Source organism: Hylaeus anthracinus, unplaced genomic scaffold (genome assembly GCF_026225885.1).
Source record: "Hylaeus anthracinus isolate JK02 unplaced genomic scaffold, UHH_iyHylAnth1.0_haploid 12000, whole genome shotgun sequence".
Classification (NCBI taxonomy): domain Eukaryota; kingdom Metazoa; phylum Arthropoda; class Insecta; order Hymenoptera; family Colletidae; genus Hylaeus; species Hylaeus anthracinus.
In genome coordinates, this window is record NW_026534347.1 from 2,386,878 (window position 1) to 2,405,566 (window position 18,689).

The following is an 18,689-nucleotide window of genomic DNA, read 5'->3' on the forward strand; positions in this document are numbered from 1 at the left end:
ACGAAACAAGCATCGTGTACCTTTTCTATTGTCCCAGAATGAAGTTTCATCCAGCTGGAAGTTTTCACGATTGGCGTGGCAGTCGATATGTTAACGATCGAGAATCGACTCGTCGGAACGGAAACGTTGAGGCACAATCAACCACGGACAGATGCTTATCACGTTCTTTGGAATCTCGTCCCTGTTGAATGCCTACCGCACCGTATTAAGCCGATGGCGTCGGAAATAGAATTTCATGACTATTTGTTGGCGACGTTTGGACGTTCCAATGGGAGAGTCAGGATATCAGGCCCGTGCCACGGAATACAGTGCAGCTGTATAAAAGACGTCCCTGTAAATTGTGGCGTAAATTGAAAATGTTTTGAAGGTGGAAAGTGTTTGCTTTTCAGCGAACATTTCAACGGCGTGGTTGGCTCTTCGAATTTCTGCGAAATTTCACTTCGCCCTTTATTCCCTGATTGTTATGTGGGGCGGGCCACCATGGCTTAGCAATTTAAATAACCGTTGCGTTTTTGTTATTAGAAAGAAGCGAGGGGAAGCGGGTTCTCTGGAACGAATCGAGTATCAAGACGACTTTTTAGGGTCATCGAATATATAACGAATAAATATAGAATGAAAACTCGGTACCTATCCTTTTCATTTCAAGAATTCTATTCGAGTCCTGGTATTTTCTGTAAATAGTTAATGCACTGCTAAAACTAGAAATATTTCACGGTATTGGATCGACGATACTGATTAATTTATTTCAGAATTTTAGCTGTAATGAAACTAATTCGAGTATAATTGCGTGTTAATATTCTGCAACGCGATATTAATGTCGTTCATTCCGTACTTATCAATTAATAATACCAATTATTAATGCCAATTCTCTCCCTGTTGTGTTTCCATAAATCCAAAATCACCTGTAATATTATCAGAATTCAGGTTTTTTCATTTAAAAATAGTACATACTCATCTGTTCGACCACAAATTTTAAATTCCTTCTTTCGGACACTGAAATTTATTTTTATTGCGGATAACAGATACACCCTTTTAAATATTTTTAGTAGTATTACGATTTCTGTCGACTTGCTCTTTTCGCGTTCTATGAATGCCGGCAACGGTATCGATGACGTAAACTTTTCATAGAACCAGGTATCGCGAATTGAAATGTTGAAGGAGGACGTGAAAATATGTTTCGAGTTACACGTGTTCGCGTTGAAGCGTGTGACGTTTATTTTTCCCTCGAAAAATCTTGACCAACGGTCGCAGTTAAATATTTCCACGGGCATACAGTTAGCGCCGGAAACGGGATTTCATGGTTGTTCGGTATCGGAATGACGATGTCGGAAGTCCGTTTCGTCGAACAAAATTAAAACAAATTCGTAACGCCATAAATAAAAGCGTCCCTCGTGGACCAGCGATGGATAACGAAAATCCTGAAAGAATGGATACTTGTCCCAGTTGTTGTTCTCCCTTTCGCCTAACCACCGATTTCCAATTTGAACAATGCACTCGCCAGCCCGCGTAAATCTCCGTGTCGCGCTTACGTTGTTCTTCTAATTTCGAAAAATACTTGCTTCGAAAAATTCCGCACAAAAGGAAGGGACTGGGACGATTCGAAAATGTTTGAAAACAAAAAAAAAAAATGTCGGAACGTTGGTAAAAATGTAAATGTGGCGGCGAGCACGGATCAGGAGTTTGTTAGATTGGATTCCGTTGGAAAATTATCGATGCGCGAGACCTAGATTACATTTTGTTTATTTGTTTCGTGTACAGGGTGTTGCGAAATAAAATCATAATTTTTCAGAAGTGTGTAAGTTACTAAGCGGAGGATAGAATCGAGTATTCAATTTTTTGATTTTCCTCGCGTTAAGTTTTCCATAGGAAAATTTTGGGATAAATTTATTCATTTTGAGAAATCTCGAAGCCCTTCCGGGGGCACCTGGCACACAGTGTACCCCTATCTAGTGCTACAATCGAAGGGAAGGCGACTCTGCATGCAAAAATAAATCGAAAACGCGGAATAACGTTTCCTTGGAACTTCGTTTTCGAGAAAATCGATTTTGAAGATGCATGGCTTACGCGACCGCTTCACTGATAAGTTTAGCCTTCTTGAATATTTCCTCCTGTAAGAAATTGTTATCGTCGACTCCGTATTACTTGTTCACTTATCCAAATTCTTCCTGAATATAATAATTTAGCTTCTGGATACAAAGGTACTTTGGCATACTTCAAAGCATCTACATTAACATATTTAAATTTCAACTTCGTACATCACCATAGTATTCGCGATAAAAATTTCTCATTCATGTTTCCATGGACTGAATTTACGAACGGAATATTGTGTTAACACTTGTGTTAATCGCGAGACGAATGATCTAATAAGATCTTGATTGTATCCGTTTCGAAAGTGGTACACGTATCGCAGAAAATCGTCGAGATTTCGACAGTGCGCGTTTTCGGAATTGCAGGCAACGGAGATGAGGCCACTACGACTATTATATTATATTCAGTGGAGCACAGTTTAAATTCAAATACGGCGAATCCCTCGAATTATCCCGGATGGCGCATTAAAGCAAATCTTTCCTGGAATATGTGGATGTTTAATTTGGTCCCTTAAAGTCGCGGATAAACGTGCGCACGGTGTTACGGTCGGAGGCTCGATACTTAATCGGCGTTGCGTGGTATATCGCGTAAAACGCGTCTCAAAATGCGGGAACGTGTGCGCGCGCGCCTTCGTACGTTGCTTTATTGCTGTAGAGTGCAAGGACTTACAGCATTACTTAGGATAATAATCTCGTAACGTACAGCATGTTCCGCCAGAGCGGTGAATAAACCGCAGGAGATAACTTTTTCATTTTATATCGCACGCCTAATTCACGTGTGTACTTGAACTGCGAAACTTCAGTGGGCTTTTCTTTTTTTAATGTTGCAGGTGGAAAGATTAATCGTGGATCTTATAAAGGGTTTTCCGAATGGGTTGGAGGCTTTCGTTCATTTTGTATAAAACGCAAACGATTAAGAACGATGTTTCTTATTGAAGCGCTACTTTAGTAATTTGATAAGAAATCTTAGTAAACCTAGTGTTCGACGTGACAGATGACATGATTTTTTAATTACTCGATCGAGTGAGCTGTGTATAAGGAATGATCCTAAAATTTTCGAACAGACTAACTTGGGATTTAGCGGTGACCATTCGAAGGTAGTTGCAGCAACCCTCTAGAGGGGTTGATGCAACGGTCTCAGCGATTCCGTCGTTGTTGAAACGCCTTCCGAAAGTTCTCACTCTTCAGCGCAATCCTCGCCTCTTCCCGAATCACTTCAACTGTGCCAAATCTCCTTTGAGCTTCGTCTTCATTCTACGGAAGATGAAAATGTCGCGCGTGGCCAAATCAGGCGAATAGAAAGGATTTTCTTCGCGTCATCGTCGATTTCGAATAACACTTCTTCAAGAATGTCAAACCTGAAACACGCGGTGCTTTATTTAACGAGTGGTATCGAACCATTACTATTTGAAATTATGGAAATGTCAGGGAGAAAAATCCGAGACGAATGTGTGTTTAGTAAAAATAGTTCGACATATGAATAACTTACGAGAATTGTATTATTTATTCTTGTACTAGTTATTTCTGTTTTTTTCTTCGATCTGTCGATCCAAATACTTGGAGGATGTTCTCGTGTACGTATAATTATTTGGTATAAACGATGTCGATACGATGCTAGCCCTATCGCTGGCTTTAGTTCATTAATTTGAAACAAAGGCGACTCAGCAGGTACCGAACAAGATTAATCTAATCTCCCTGGCTCCCACAGCATCGCGCGAGATAGCTAGTGGCAGAGATGGCACTGAAACGTGTTTAGATACTATCGACTCATTCACGTCAGAAATTGATTCCCTTGTATCGATCCTTCGAATACAATGTTGAGCCAAAATGTAATCCGATTAATGATTTACGGTCACGATTACGGTGCAATCAAACCAACCTATTAATGATTACGGTTGGCGAGTAATCGGGACTGATTAGCAATGCAGGTAATCGTAACGTGATTAAGTCATTAATGGTGTAATCATTGTGCTACCTTGTTCTTATGTCGTCTAGATCTCATTTGCGACCGTATCGACTCTGGCAGTATCAGAAAATGTTTCGTCACATTCGTACAATGATTTTCTTGACAGTATTACCTACTTAGAATTTTTATTTCACGAAGACGATCGCTGTTTACTCGTCTTCGATGACTAAATAGTTCCAGAATTGCAATTTCCCAATGAGATGGTTATCAAAATTAATTTGACATTGGCGTACCCTCGGTGAACCATTAAACCTTGCTCTACTTTTAAAGTATTCAAGGCTCACAGTATCCAAGTCTAGCTCTTCTTCTCTGATACTGTCAAAGACGTATATGTCCAAGAAAAAATAATTAAAAAATCCTCGACCAAGGGAAGAATCCCTGCCAACCTCAAAACAGTCTATTTACCTTCGCGCGAATAACTTTCCACCGTTGTTTTTACTCATTCCGAACGTGTCGACGAGTAGTTGGATTGGTCCCATCGCTGGCAGGTGGGTACTCGAGTGGTCGTCGTTCGCAGCCGTCGCGACGCAAAGTCGTGCTTACCGAAACAAACTTTTCGGTTACGTTCCGCCCGGCGACGGGAACTTGAAGCCAGCGCCGAATACTTTTTTTCGCGACAAGCAGGAAACGAGATTTCGCGGCCGCTCGGGCGTCGAGATGGCTATGCCAGAAGCGTCGAGCGTCCGTCAAAATTCAGAATATTCACGTCGCCGTCGTGTAGGGCTCTTCTGGCCGCATACCGCGAGTCTTGAGAGCGGCTCGCACAAAAAATATGTGTAATTAAAACTCGTCGCTCCGGGGGATGCCACGGGAACGCGGACGGGAGAGGGAAAACTACGAAACGGGGGAGAAACCGAGGCGAAACGATAGAGACGTTCTGACGGGGGACCAGCGAAAGGTTAGAGGCGGAATAATCAGCAGTCGAAATCTCCAGCAATAACGATGTTAACCCTTTGACGCACGCCAGTGTGACAGAAACCATTTCCACTGTCTGTACATCTTTGCCACAGACATTTGCATCTATCTCGATCGTTTATATATTGTGATTCCAGCGTGATTTACACGAGTGACGAGTTCGGAGATAGTTTTCTTTTGAATAATTGCCGAGGATTGTTTATACTGGATTGTCCAGAAAGTTCGTGGCAATTTTTAAGAAAATCTCAAATGCACACTCGAGTTTTGCACATGCTTACGAACCTAATCCACGATGCTTCGACTTACGAAAGCTGTCGTGGCCAAGGGAGCTGCCCTACGCAAAGCTTCGCGTGAAAATAATTTCGCAACGATCGTTACTCGCTTTTCCAGTCTCCAGACAGAGCCCCAGAGTAGACAACACGGAAGAGGAAGAGGAGCGCCAAGGAAAATGTGCGACAAGCGTCTGTGCGCTTGTGAAAAGAAGCAGAAGGCGTCGACGATGCCTGGCTTCATGAGTACAAGCGACGAGAGAGTGAAGGCCCTCGAGGAGGCCTACGCCGAGTACACGAAGATCGATAGCTCGTCTCTGTTGAAGAAACACTTGAGCCAGGCGGTCTTCGATAACTTGAAGACGCGCGTGACCAGCAACGGATCCACTCTGATGGACGTGATTCAGTCGGGTTTGAGGAATCCGGATTCCCACGTAGGTATTTACGCAGCCGATCAACAGGCCTACGACGTCTTCAAGGAGCTCTTCGGCCCAGTGATCGAGGAATATCACGTTAATTTCGCCCATGACGACGTTCACCCCGAGCTGGACTGGGGAACGCCCGAAGAGCTCGGTGATCTCGATCCCGATGGAAAGTACGTGATCTCGACGAGGATTCGTTGCGCCAGGTCGATCGAGGGATATCCGTTGAATCCCACCATGACTGAGGCTCACTATATAGACCTGGAGAGAGAGGTATATGTAGAAAGATTGAAAAGCCGATTGTAATATGAACGAAGCATTCGATGCCATCGGGGGTGGGATCGGCTTTTTATGCCTGTATGATCGTACGGGAAGAAAGATCGTTTACGGGACCTTTTCCGGTCCGTGGAGAAAATTTTTGCATCTTAAAATCGAATCACAGCAATGTATTTTTTTGTTGTTTCTTTTTTGATTATAGAAGTGGCTGTAATAATTTGTAGAAATGTATTCGGATTTGGAATTTGAAAACGAGAGAGTTCGCAAGGTCCATTCAGAACTGTGTGCGGTTTGACGGGTTCTCGTTGTTATTTTCAACGAGTAATTAATTTCGTTATGTTCTCGATCGTTGATTTAAGGCGTAAAGCTCGTGCCAGAGGATTCAAAGAGTCTTGTTAGCGTTCTGTTTACGGAATTCTGTTTGATGACGGAGTTAATAAAGCCTTTGTTGCACAGGCAATAATGTAAATTAACGAAGGAATTAAAAGGGAAATTACCGAGACAGGAAGAACGGAGAGTTTAAAAAAATTGATTGTACATTAAACAGAGAGTATTCCATGCTGGAAGGTTCTCAGCTTCGACTCTTACGGAACAAACAGGCATTGAGATTTCCTCCCGCCACTACATCAACAAATTTCAATGAAAATTGTCAAAAATGTCGTCCAACGGGCGCACTTTCGATATAACTGCGTGATATTTTTATCAGACATCTAGTAACGTCAGAAAAAATTCCTGGACGTTTGCGTTCTTCTCTGCTCGACAGGCGTTCCTCTTAAAGGTTGACTGGGAACTAAAGGGCTGGAATGCCTGCGAGTTGCGCGGCTCGTTTCCTTCTAAAGTGTTAAATCAGGGCACAATGTGCACGTACCTAATTGATTTCTGCTGGTCTGAAATCCCCTCGTCCCGTTAGCAGAGATAATTGCTTTTTCAAATCGCGTTTTATCCGTCTCGTCGCCGAGCAGGTGAGGCCAGACCGAAGGGAAGTATATAAATTCGCCGGCAAACTGCTGAAATGGCTCCACTAATCTGTTTACGCCGTTGAATCTTCCTTACTTTTAGGTGCAAGAGGCCTTAACTTCGTTAGAAGGCGAACTGAAAGGGACTTATCACGCGCTCGCCACGATGGATAAAGAGACACAGCAGCAGCTCATAGACGATCATTTTCTCTTCAAAGAGGGCGATCGATTCCTCGAGGCGGCCAACTCCAATAGGTTCTGGCCAGCTGGTGAGTAATGATCGAGCCTCTCTTCGGTCGCTAACTTTCGTCAAAACTTTAACTGCTCGATCGTAAAACTATTCGAAATTTATCATTCCACGGATTTTCCAGCCGTATCGATAGTGATTTCAATCGCCTCGGCGCGTGTTTCATAAACTATAGATTGAATTCAACCGTCCGAATCTGAAATAAGTTTAAACTGTTCGTCCAACCGAGTCACCCTAATCTGTGTTCGAAGGGAGTCACCCTAATCTGTGTTAACGGCTTCGAACTTGAAATTACTTTTAACTGGCACGGTGGGAGTCGGTAGTAATTTTTCATATGAAAATCGTGGCAATTTTGTGGTTTTCGAGTAATATTGATGCGATTGTTGGTGTTCGGTTAAGGTTGGCAACCTCTGGCCCCGACATTCTCTTTGACTGGGCGTTCGCGCTTCGATCGTGCTGAAGTTAATTGTCCCTTTGTTCCTGCTTCCGTGAACTATGTATTATTAACGGAAAATCCGTAAAACTCTAACGGGATTAAATGCCACTCTTTTCAACGTAGTTGGTACGTTTGCAACGAGACGCGGAAAAGGTAGTTGTCACAGCTTTCGCGGAAATGAATGAACGCGTCTCCATAGGAGGAAGTTCGTGTATCAAATCTGTTTCAAAATCCATCTTAATCGTGGATTTAAATTTTGCTTTGTTCACGCGTGTTCCATTCGACGACGGAGCGAAAGGTTCATCGGGAACAAATTGGTTTTTGTAAAGCAAACTGTTGATGCTGGTCCAATCGGATTGCGAGAGTCGCGCGCACACACACACACACACTGCAGGGTTAATTTATTTATTTCGAGCAAGTTTTACACGTTGGCTGAGAGGAGACCCGTGAAAATTTCTACATCTTTGGAATTAATTTTTTTAGTTCCTTCGTGAAGAGTTCTGTCACTCATTTCCGAGTTAAACAGAGGGACAGAAAGCACATCAACTTGAGGAACAATGCTGTTCATAGAAATATGACGCAAATGCATCTTCAATTTCGAAGTGAAAATATTCGTTTCGCGCCAGTGAATTTTTCGAGTCAGACTCTGGTTTAATTTGCTCGGTGGTTAAACTAGTTTCAGTTGGCCAGAGCTTACGTAAAACATTCAATTACAATGCCATGGAGTTCCTTCAGCTCGTTTGAAAACATTAATCCCCGGTAAGCCAAACGGCCGAAATTGGGGGTTCAAGTTTAAACGAAGATTAAGCCGAAAGTTTCTAGGATTAAAGTACATTCGGCGAAAGACAGGTTAGCGAAACGGTTAGGCGATGGGGGTTACGATTGCGTCTGCTGCTCGTCGATTTTTATACTTGATTTCCTCGACAGAAACAGTGGACACCCAGGATCATTTTCAGGAATGAATATTGGACTGAAAGCGACTGTGTATTTTCGAAATAATCTATTTCTTACGGTTCTAAACGCGCGTGGGATCTCTAGTCGAAACGCGAACTCGAGAATATCGCAACCAATGGCTGCCTTGTGGTTTCATAGTACGCCAGAAAGCCGGCTAAGGGTCACGTGATTAAGTGAATTTGCATTAGTGATTTTCATCACGATGGCCTTGCGAAATCTCTTTACTGCTGAGATTAAACGGCTCAAAAGGGTTAAAGGATATTAAAGAGCTTAGGACCTGTTCAAGAGAGAGCCAACCGTTTGAAGAGAGTTTTCGAAGGTAGCCAAAGGACTCGTTGCCCTCCATTCAAAAACACTAAACGACGAATAAAATACATCTTCTTAAAGTGTCTTGTTTAGGAACGAAGGATGCTTCGCTTCGAGATTAACGTATCCGTTTCAAAGAATTTCTTGCAAATGCAAATTGCAACCTTTTGTGAAGAGTCCAAAGAAATTTATCTAAAAATCTTTCAGCTTAAAAATTCACGTACAACGAACCTAAAGAAGTAGATCGCCGATACAGTTCGATCTGATATTTATCGATCCGACGTATCGTTAAATTCCCAACCCTCGTCGCAATCTTTTCTCCGCTATTATAATTTCTTTTATTTCGCATTTTCCCTTCTTTCGGTGCTTACCAGTTCCTTTGACTTCTGGGCCCCCGTCTTTGAACGTCGCAATTTATCGAGCATTCGTTTTACCAGTACAAGAAATAGTTATGCTACCAGCTTTTCCATAGAGCTTCAAACGGATATAATTGAACATTCCGTTCTCTGGTTCCGATTGCCGTGTACGGGGAAACCGTCGCTTTTGTTTCTTTGATCTGCTCTAATAACAGCTGGCTTTCGTTACTAGCTGACGTTGCTTGTCATTAGGCCGTCCCAAAAAGTTTGCCGTATTTGTCAAATAAAATTGGAAACCAAACGCTGAAAGAGTATATATGTATATATTAGGGTGGTCCTTATTTTAACGATTGTTACGTACCCTTTAAATACCTTGCAAATACATAAGAAAATATTCCTGTAACATTTGAGCTTTTCTTTTTCGTTAACCCCGATGAAAATGAATGAAACGATTTGAAATTTGGCGAACTTATTACCTATTTTAAATAATCGATTATACTAAAATAGTCTAGATCGAATTCGAACGTTTGACATCTAAAAGTCAGTGCGACTAAGTGCAAATAAGAAACGAGATTAACACACGTTCGGTGACCTTGCGCATTTACGAGACAAATTCGCGTTTCGGTGAAATCGGTCGACGGATAATTATATAATATCCGAATTTTGATATCATGTTACTGCACGTGAAGTGGCGGATTTTGCGGAGTGGAATATTCGGGTATAATTTTATAAATGAAAATCATCAGGAAATGTCACCAGTGGCGAGTTAAATTAAATTATGCATCGGGGCTGCTTTTAAAAGCACCATTAGATTTGTTAATAAAATTGGTTTGAGCTCATCTAAAATGTTTGGAAGTTGACAGTGGCTTGGACATAATGCAGCAGAGTTTGCGTTGGTTATACCGAGATGAATCGACGGTTTAACGCGATTCGCGACATCTGTTCATCGCGAATAAATGAACTAATTTATGATGGAACTGGGTGTTTGGAGTTAAGCTCGAAAAAATCATAGATTAGGATGGATTAAAGCTTCAGTTGAGTCGGGCGTACGAGAAACTGCGCGAGACATCACAGAGAAACTAGCTATGCATTTTTAAACAGTTTCTCGCCATTTGGAACCCATTGGGCAAATGAAGCAATTAGATAAATGAGTTTTCTACGAGTTAACAGAAGTACATTAATGAATTGACAATATAATTTGTAATAACGCGTTCGGTTTAGTTCAATAGGAGCACGTAGAATTAAAGATGATAAACGACGGAGATAGAAACCCTAATCCTCGCTACAACTTAAGGAATTATTTTATTGTAGTCAAGTTTGAAATTTGAAATACCGAGATAAGAGAATTACACGTCTGAATAACGTCTTAAAATTTAACTTGGCCGATTGTGCTTGTTATTGTTTGGAGATTGAAGACAAAGTTTCGCGCAAGGGTCGTTTACGGGATAAGCCTAACGGATCTTGGCTTTGTTTAAATATAAACAGTTTGTGGGCATTTGGGTTAACCATGGATTAATGTTTCTGAGACCTTTGTTTGAGTTCACGAGTGTGAAGTAATGAGATTCTAAGCCTCAAGCTTGGTAATTCGTAAATTCAGAGACGTGTACGAATTTGCGCGACAAACTGCCTTAATAATCTTGCGCAACTAACATTGTTAACAAAAACAGCCACTAAGGAGGTAATTTAAAGAGAATTGTTATATTATACAGCAAGGAACCTGTTTGACCAGAATGATCGAATGTTCTATTATCGATTTATACGATCAACTTGTCTTTTTATTAACGTAAATGATCGCATTTTACTGAGCTCTCTACAAATTCCTTTCCGTCAAGATTTCATGAAATCGTATACCAACGAAGTTTCATCCAATATTCCGTTCTTCGTCCAATTGTCCTTTGAATCTTCGCTTCATCAATCTTTCAAGTCCCTGGATTATCCTCTGCTACGTCACGGTACGAAGAACTTTGCAAGCCGAAATTTTCTTCTTAACGATTCGACTATCGCTTTATGTTCGATGTCCGAGGATAATGTTATTCCCTAAAGAAGATTCTGGAACCCAAGTAACAAGAGGGTTATCTCGTCGCGACTGGTTAAGCGATATAACATTTACCCCAAAGGTTAATTCCGTATTTGCGAAATGCCTTTACTCTGCTTTTCATGGCGCACGCCTGTCACTTTTTATGAAAAATATCAAAAGTCGGATCCCACCATTGAAAAATAAAAATTCGGACTTTCCGTTCTGGCGCACGGGTCAGTTGACGCCAAATCGATCATTTCTGCGCTCGATGTCAGGGATTTCGTACGAATTGAAATACATATAATCACTGTTCACGTTTGAAAATAGGGGAGGGAGGTTCAAGTCATCGTTTTACAGTTTCTAAAATTGTTTAAAAAATTGTTTAAAAAATACAAACTTTCGATGTTGGCGGTTTTACTGGTCACTGGAGGACTGGTGATGTTTTTAAAATTAACATAGAAAGGTTCACGTTTGGGAGAACTTCAGAGCCTTTACAGTGCTCCTTCGTTTCAAGTGAACGTACGTGCTATATATGTCTTGGTATACGCGCGCGTATGTCACAACCAGAGCGGAGCATTAATAATTCAATTCCGTGTTGCTCGGGGCGAATAGAAACATAGTCGACGCGATACGCATAGTCGGCGTACTGCCTTTCGATTACGTTTGCATCGGTGCAAGATTTACTTATGCAATTTGTTCCATAACGGGTGCGTCGAAAACGCAAAGAAGGGTTGAACTGCTGAATGGTTGCTGGGGAGGAATGAAAACTTAAGCATTTGAATTTAATTCAAGACCTTAATGGTTAAAATCGATGAGGTAGTTTCCGAGATATCGAGTTGTAAAGAGTCATGTAGGCCATTCTGCATATTTTATGGTAGTAAGGTACTCTTTTCTGGGAACAGCTTGATCTCAATTGTCCTTTGATAGAGGGAGTTATATTCTCCTCTTCCCTCGTTCTCTAGGTATATCACTTCAAGACTATGTTGATACGATCGAAAATCAGTGCCAGGAGCGATCACAGTGAAACGTCCTGAGAATTCTGCTCTAGGAACTTGTCGATTTCAATTGTCTTTTGACAGAGGGAGTTCTATTTTCCTTTTCCTTCGTTCTCTAAGCATACCACTTCGAGACAGTGTTGCTACGATCGAAAATCAATGTTAAAGCGATCACAGTAGTACGTCGATTGTCCCTCGCGACGAAGAAGACATAATTCCACCTATTAGTTCCCGTTTCCGAACGTAAAACTATTCCTAATTTCCATGGGGATCCCCAAAAATGCAGTACGCGACGACACATTGAATACCTAACGAAGATTTACGGTTCTGGGACGGTGGCTCGGTCTCTGAAAGTTTAACGAAAAGAAATAACTCCTCGACGCCCCTTTCGGCCCGCGCCTCGCTAACTGTATCGGTTTTCCAGGCAGAGGAATATATTTTAACGAGGCGAAAACTTTTCTCGTCTGGTGCAACGAGGAGGATCACATGCGTCTGATATCGATGGAAAAGGGTGGGAACCTGTCGTCCGTGTACGCGAGGCTTGTTAAAGCGGTTACCGAAGTCGGGAAGAAACTGAAATTCTCGCGTCACCGAAGACTCGGCTACCTCACCTTCTGTCCCACAAACCTGGGAACGACCATCCGAGCCTCGGTTCACATTCGCCTGCCGAAACTCAGCGCCGATTTTCCGAAATTCGAGGAAATCGCGACCATGTACAACCTGCAGGTGAGAAAGACCTCTGGTCACTCTTTGTGTTACTTATTTATTAATTTGGATCCTTATGAACTGTATTCTTTGAAAGTGTGACTCCTGTTGGCATCTTGTGTAGCACCTGATTGCAAGAAACCTACAATTTTCTTCAACTCAGAGAGTGTAAGCTGTGATTGATAGTACTTGCATATTCTATTCGGAAAACCCTATGCATATTCTGGAACTGAGTTATTTGTGAAACGAAAGATACGTGGACATTTAATCGATCACAGTATAATATTCACATTTCCTTCTAAATTCTTTAAAATTTCATGTACATTGTTTGATTCATCCAAACGTTTCCTCATGTCGAGTAATTAATATGGGACAAACTGTCGCTCGAAACAAATACCATCGATTTGGGCGAATACAAATTTATTCGAGTAACGTTCAACGATGCTTAAAAGTGTGCAGTATACTTCAAGAGAACTAACCCAGAGGGTATCGCGAGGCGAGGCATATGTTTCTCGATCCTGCGCTGTGTTTTTTAACAATATTATTCCAGAATACCAGATGCTCAAGTCGGAGAAAACACCGGGTACATAAACTTGTTAGCTTTCGCGGAAAATTTTCTAGGGCTTACAACTTCATTATCCATTGTCTTTACATTTATCGATACGCGATATTGTTCAAGAATGAATTGTTAAATTAATTCTCCGCAGACGTTTTCTTCCTAGCATTATTTCCTGCCGGTGTTACTTCAGCGATAGAAGGGTTGATTGTCGCGTGACAGGAAGAAATCTAAATTCCGCACAGGGCAATAAATGACACGCTTTATAGGCATTTGTGGTTTGTTATTGCTAATCCGAAACCAGTGGGCGGCAAATTATTGTTTCGTCAGAATTGATATTTATTCTAACAATCAGACGATGGTTATCCGCGTGTGTTTATTTCAACGAGAACGTTCTTTTAGTTTAAAGCAATTTCGAGGTTGGACCGAACGTACGATCGGGAATCGGTGATTATTGTTTACATTGTCAGTAATTAGCATTTATTATACATAGCTTGAAACAGCATGTAGCATCACTTCCAAAATGGTTATGCACGTATGATATTACTTCGAATTAAAGCGTGCGCGTCGAACGTGAAATTATACAACATCGATCCGCTTTAATCCGACCGAAAGTGTGACGTTTAACATCCCAAAAATGATTAAAGTTGCAAAATCTGATGCATTAACAGTGTCGCGGATTAAGAGAACCTTTTTCGTTAATTATGCGTATATTAATATTTTTCCTAATTTTTAGGTCATCGTGCCAGTAAAAAATTCTTCGACAAAAAATAGAAAGGAAACAAAAAAATTCTATAAAAAAATTTCATAAAAAAATTCTTACAATAATGAAGCGGTATTCAAATGGCAAGCGATAGCAAAAATAAATTCGAGTACCAGACACCTCTATTTTCGACACACCCTTCGAATTTGGCCAGATACGATTGTCGCAAAATTGTTTGGAAAATTCGATGGAAACTCCAGGATAGAGTATCGACAGTTTCCTTTGTAGGTGGAGATTTGATGAAATTGATAAATATTGATACAAATTTGCAAGTGATTTTCGATTAAGTGATTTGCAATGCGCCCGCCCACGAGAACATAAATAAATCATAACCGAGTAATTTATTTAAATTTCCAATTTTCATCGTCATCAATGTCAAACGTTGCCCCTGTTAAAAACTTAATGCGTCGCGCGTAACAAGTCACGAAAACGAAATTAATAGTAACCGTTCATGCACGAAGCATGTATATCTTGGCATTATTGACTGAAAGCATCGCTGATGCTTCGACAAATCCCAAGCGTATACATTATACACTATCGTTACAAACTGAGCGTACAAAACCGCGAACAGTGAATATCCTGCTTGCAAGGAAAATATTTGAACTGGATCTTCGCCGCTTGCGGACAAAATACACAAAACTAAAATATACGATTTTATTACGCGTGGGCGTGCAGGACACCTTTTTTTTTTTTTTTACTTGACGCGGCGTTTTCATTGAATTTTACCATCGCTCTGCGCGGAATTATAATGCTATTAAAAGCGACAAAATACAGTTGACACTGTACGTTAAATATTTCCAGAAAAAGTGACGCGTGTCGAGCAATTTCTCTGCGCAAGTTCGTTGCTCGCGTGTGATATACCACGCACGTGTGTTTCTATGGACTGTAGAGATTTTCTCCTGAATCGGAATCATATTTAATTGAAATTAATCAGTTTAACTTCCGGAATTAAAATAAATCCGGATACGATTAACCGAACTGTTTCGATTCAATCCGAGTCGACGTGATTTAAACTTTTAGTGCTAGAGTGTGTCGATAACGACGAGAATAATAATTTTCAAACATTCGGTGAATGTTACAGAACGTTTGCAGATATCGTTCGAACGTGGTCAGTTAAAGTGAACGAGTCTATTGTTGAAACTGTGGCCTGAACTTTCAATAAAATATGAAGTCTAAAGCACTGACATCAGATTTACTTCCTGGGGAGCTTTTATTTCAATTTCTCTGGGATTACTCGACCCAGGGTAAAATTCTCGATTGAATAAATATACCACATCAGGACTTGAAAAATATGAAAGTGGATTCTTCTCGTTCGTTGAAGAAATTGGAAGTATGCAAGGAAATATCTCACAATGGACGACTGAATAATGTAACCAAGTGTCGCGAATCAATCGCTATTCGTTATCTATGAATGAATTGAATTCTCTTACTCTATTACAAAGAATCCTGTGCTGGATGATTGAATTTATTGATACCATTGAAATTCGTTTATTCAACACGCATACGTGTAACCGAACTAACATTTTTAATGACGCGCCGCGATATTCAGACGTGTAATCGGATTTATCATGTCGCTTCCGTCGGCTTTATCGAGTTTTCAAATAATAATCGAATCGTCGATTACAAAATTTTCATTCTCCGGTTTGAAGAATAAAAGCTGAACGCCCGAAGGGAATGTATATTTAGTCAATTGCGCGTTAAACCATTCAGCAAAACGCGGAATCGCGAACGGTCCCTCGATAATAATTTCACCGTATTTAATTTGCGTGTATTTTCGACGCGCCACGGTCACGATAACAAATACATTAAACCGAAATTATCAGGCCACCGCGAAAATTCTGTCGTTTACCGCGTCCAGGCGGCGAATTCAATTCTCGGACATCTTGCGCACGAAATTGTGTATCAAGCATTATGGGATAGTTGCGTAGAACGTTATACGATGCTTTAATAGATAGGCATGGTTATTCCGCTTTAAACTGTAGGATAGCAGTGCAGGTAGCAATGCACTTTTTCCGTTTTGAAAGGTGTTTGCATGAAGCGGAGTTATTTGAGACTAAAGAGGAATTTTTTGTTCGAGTATACTTTCATTCTAGAAAGAATTTATAAATTAATATATTTACTGCATTTACTATTCTCACTGCGTTTCATTTAAAAAATGTACTTCGATTTCTAAATTGTAATTGAAGAAAGCGACTAATAATTTTGTAGTAGATGTTTAAGCACCGACACCATATAATATATTAAATCGATCAAAATGAACGAGAACAAGCCAGGTCCCGACCAAAGTACAAAACAAAAAATAATTTTCGGAATTTTATATCTTTTTTTCAGTGATGGTTAAAAATGGCGGTCGGGAAACTAACCGTGCGTAAATTATTCAGATTCGTGGCACCAGGGGTGAGCACACCGAGAGCGAGGGAGGGGTGTACGATATCAGCAACAAACGACGGCTGGGTCTGACCGAGCGAGAAGTGGTTTTCGAGATGAGAAACGGTGTACTCGAGCTGATCAAACAGGAGAAACAACTGGAGGAGAGGGAGTCGTAATGCGCAGCGCCGTTTTCAAGTGGCTCGCAGCGTCGAACCGCGAAGTGTTTCATCGATTACCGCTCGTTTCGATACCATTGTTCTTGTAATTCTTTCTATAATCGAAATATCTGAAAGTTTTATCGCTTAACGTTTCCGTCGCGCCGTCAACATGCCGCCGTTACGGCCAAGCGAGGCGAAGCGCCGGTTGTTTCGAAGCGAACTTATCGACAAGTTAGAAGTTAGACCGATGCTCGAAACGTCTGCCGCATTATCTCTCTCGGATTCGGTCCGAGGAAATATCAATTTGTTATTGTTCCACCTGGATATTGTTGTTATGGAGTTTCGCCCTCTTCGTCGGGGCATTATACGCTGAAAATGATTGTATTACCCGAACGTAGCCGCGCGGTGCGAAATAACCGAGCGGGTTTGATAAATTTGGTGTAACTGATGAATAAATATGATTATTATTAGGTGTGGTGAATCGAACGGTGGTCTTGCGTGGATGCGTTTACTTTATCATTGATTTTCTTACGGATTAGAGAAGTTTAGAGAGATTTAAATTAGTAGAGAAATGTTATTCGAACGGCAGTAGTGACACGAACGCGTGGAGTAACCTAATACAAAACGATGCTTAAAATTAATATCCTTAATAACTCCTGTCACCCTAACGAATACCAAATAATATCATAAATTGCCCCAGGTTCCCCAAAATCATATTATTTTTCACAGGTTTCGAACAACCCCCTCGTTTCCGCTCTCCAAATATTCCTAAAGGAAACAATTACTCAAAGTTGCGCCAATTAACTCAAATTATATTACCACAGAGGTGTTAATCAACCTCGCGTGTTGTTTTTCCACGTTACTAATTAAATTAAATGATATTGCAATAGGGGTGGTAATTAAACTCGCACGGTGTTCTTCCACGCTGCCATGCATTCCTTATTTTGCTTTCTTACATCAAACAGAGGGTCTTATTTGCGTGGTTTCCGCACATGCAAGAGTTTAGGCGTCCGCTCAGCTGCACCTGCAACGCTGAAAATGAAAAGGAGACGACTCGGGAAGCCTGCGGCACCGAGGGATGTTTTCCCTGGCGGGTGAGTTATCCGCGTGACTCAAGACGACTCCGCATGTGTACGATACGGCACTGATAACAAAAGATACTTCTGAGACCAGCTACATGCGACGGTCGAATCGTATTAACTAGATTGCGGACGTTTATGTATTTATGCCAACGTGGAAATATGGGAAAATGTCCACAGATGCAAAAGTTTGTGAGATATTATTGGTGGGATACGCTGTTTAAAAGATAAAAGATGTAAAAGATGGTTTCATTAGAATTTCAATGCTTCATCTGTCTGGAAAAGTATGAAATTGCGTAGACATTCGCACTTTGGCTCTACGCAATTATTAGATTCGCTTATTTCTTACGATTACAGAAAGCATCGAAGTCTTATCTGTTATATTTATTGAATTTCTTCGAGATGGTAATCGAAAGATGACGTCCTTCGAGTCGCGTCCTTTCACATGTCCTTAATACATTCACCCACAAAATAAACTGCTGATATCAGATTAGGTTCCCCTCGAAACCTAGCGAGATTTGTCTGAAATATTTTCGCCTATCACAAAAATAAACGAGTTATTCGGGTGGCCTGATTTGACTGCCTCGTCCTATAGAGTTTTACTGGGCTGGGGTAGTGGTGTACTAAAGGGGTGGCTGGAGAGTGAAGGGTGCGGTCCGTCCCGGATAACAGCCAGGGTGCCATTCGAAAGAGTTGAAATATCGTATTCAAATGCATACTAGTGTACATATGTTCATTTAATTTCCACCTACTGCTTTTATGCTTCTATATCATTATAATATTTCTTTTGCATACGTCAGTGAACTTGTAGTTACGCTATTATATTTTTATTTTCCCTTACGCTATGCTGAGTAAA

The 18,689-nt window shown here is 41.0% G+C and overlaps 2 protein-coding genes across 3 annotated transcripts in view; both read left to right on the plus strand.

Annotated features, from left to right (window-relative positions):
- LOC128890226 (leucine-rich repeat-containing protein 4C-like) overlaps positions 1-658 on the plus strand; it is a 69,095-nt gene extending 68,437 nt beyond the window's left edge. For both annotated transcript variants that reach the window (XR_008460591.1, XM_054148539.1), the window contains exon 2: positions 38-658. The gene's annotated coding sequence lies outside the window, so the exon portion shown is untranslated. The remainder of the gene's footprint in view (positions 1-37) is intronic.
- Positions 659-5,416: 4,758 nt separating this feature from the next.
- On the plus strand, positions 5,417-17,238 carry LOC128890230 (arginine kinase-like). Its single transcript, XM_054148545.1, has 4 exons — positions 5,417-5,932; positions 6,995-7,160; positions 12,627-12,928; positions 16,608-17,238. The coding sequence occupies exons 1-4, from the start codon at positions 5,417-5,419 to the stop codon at positions 16,770-16,772; spliced, it is 1,149 nt and encodes a 382-aa protein (XP_054004520.1). The 3' UTR covers positions 16,773-17,238.
- Positions 17,239-18,689: the final 1,451 nt, after the last annotated feature.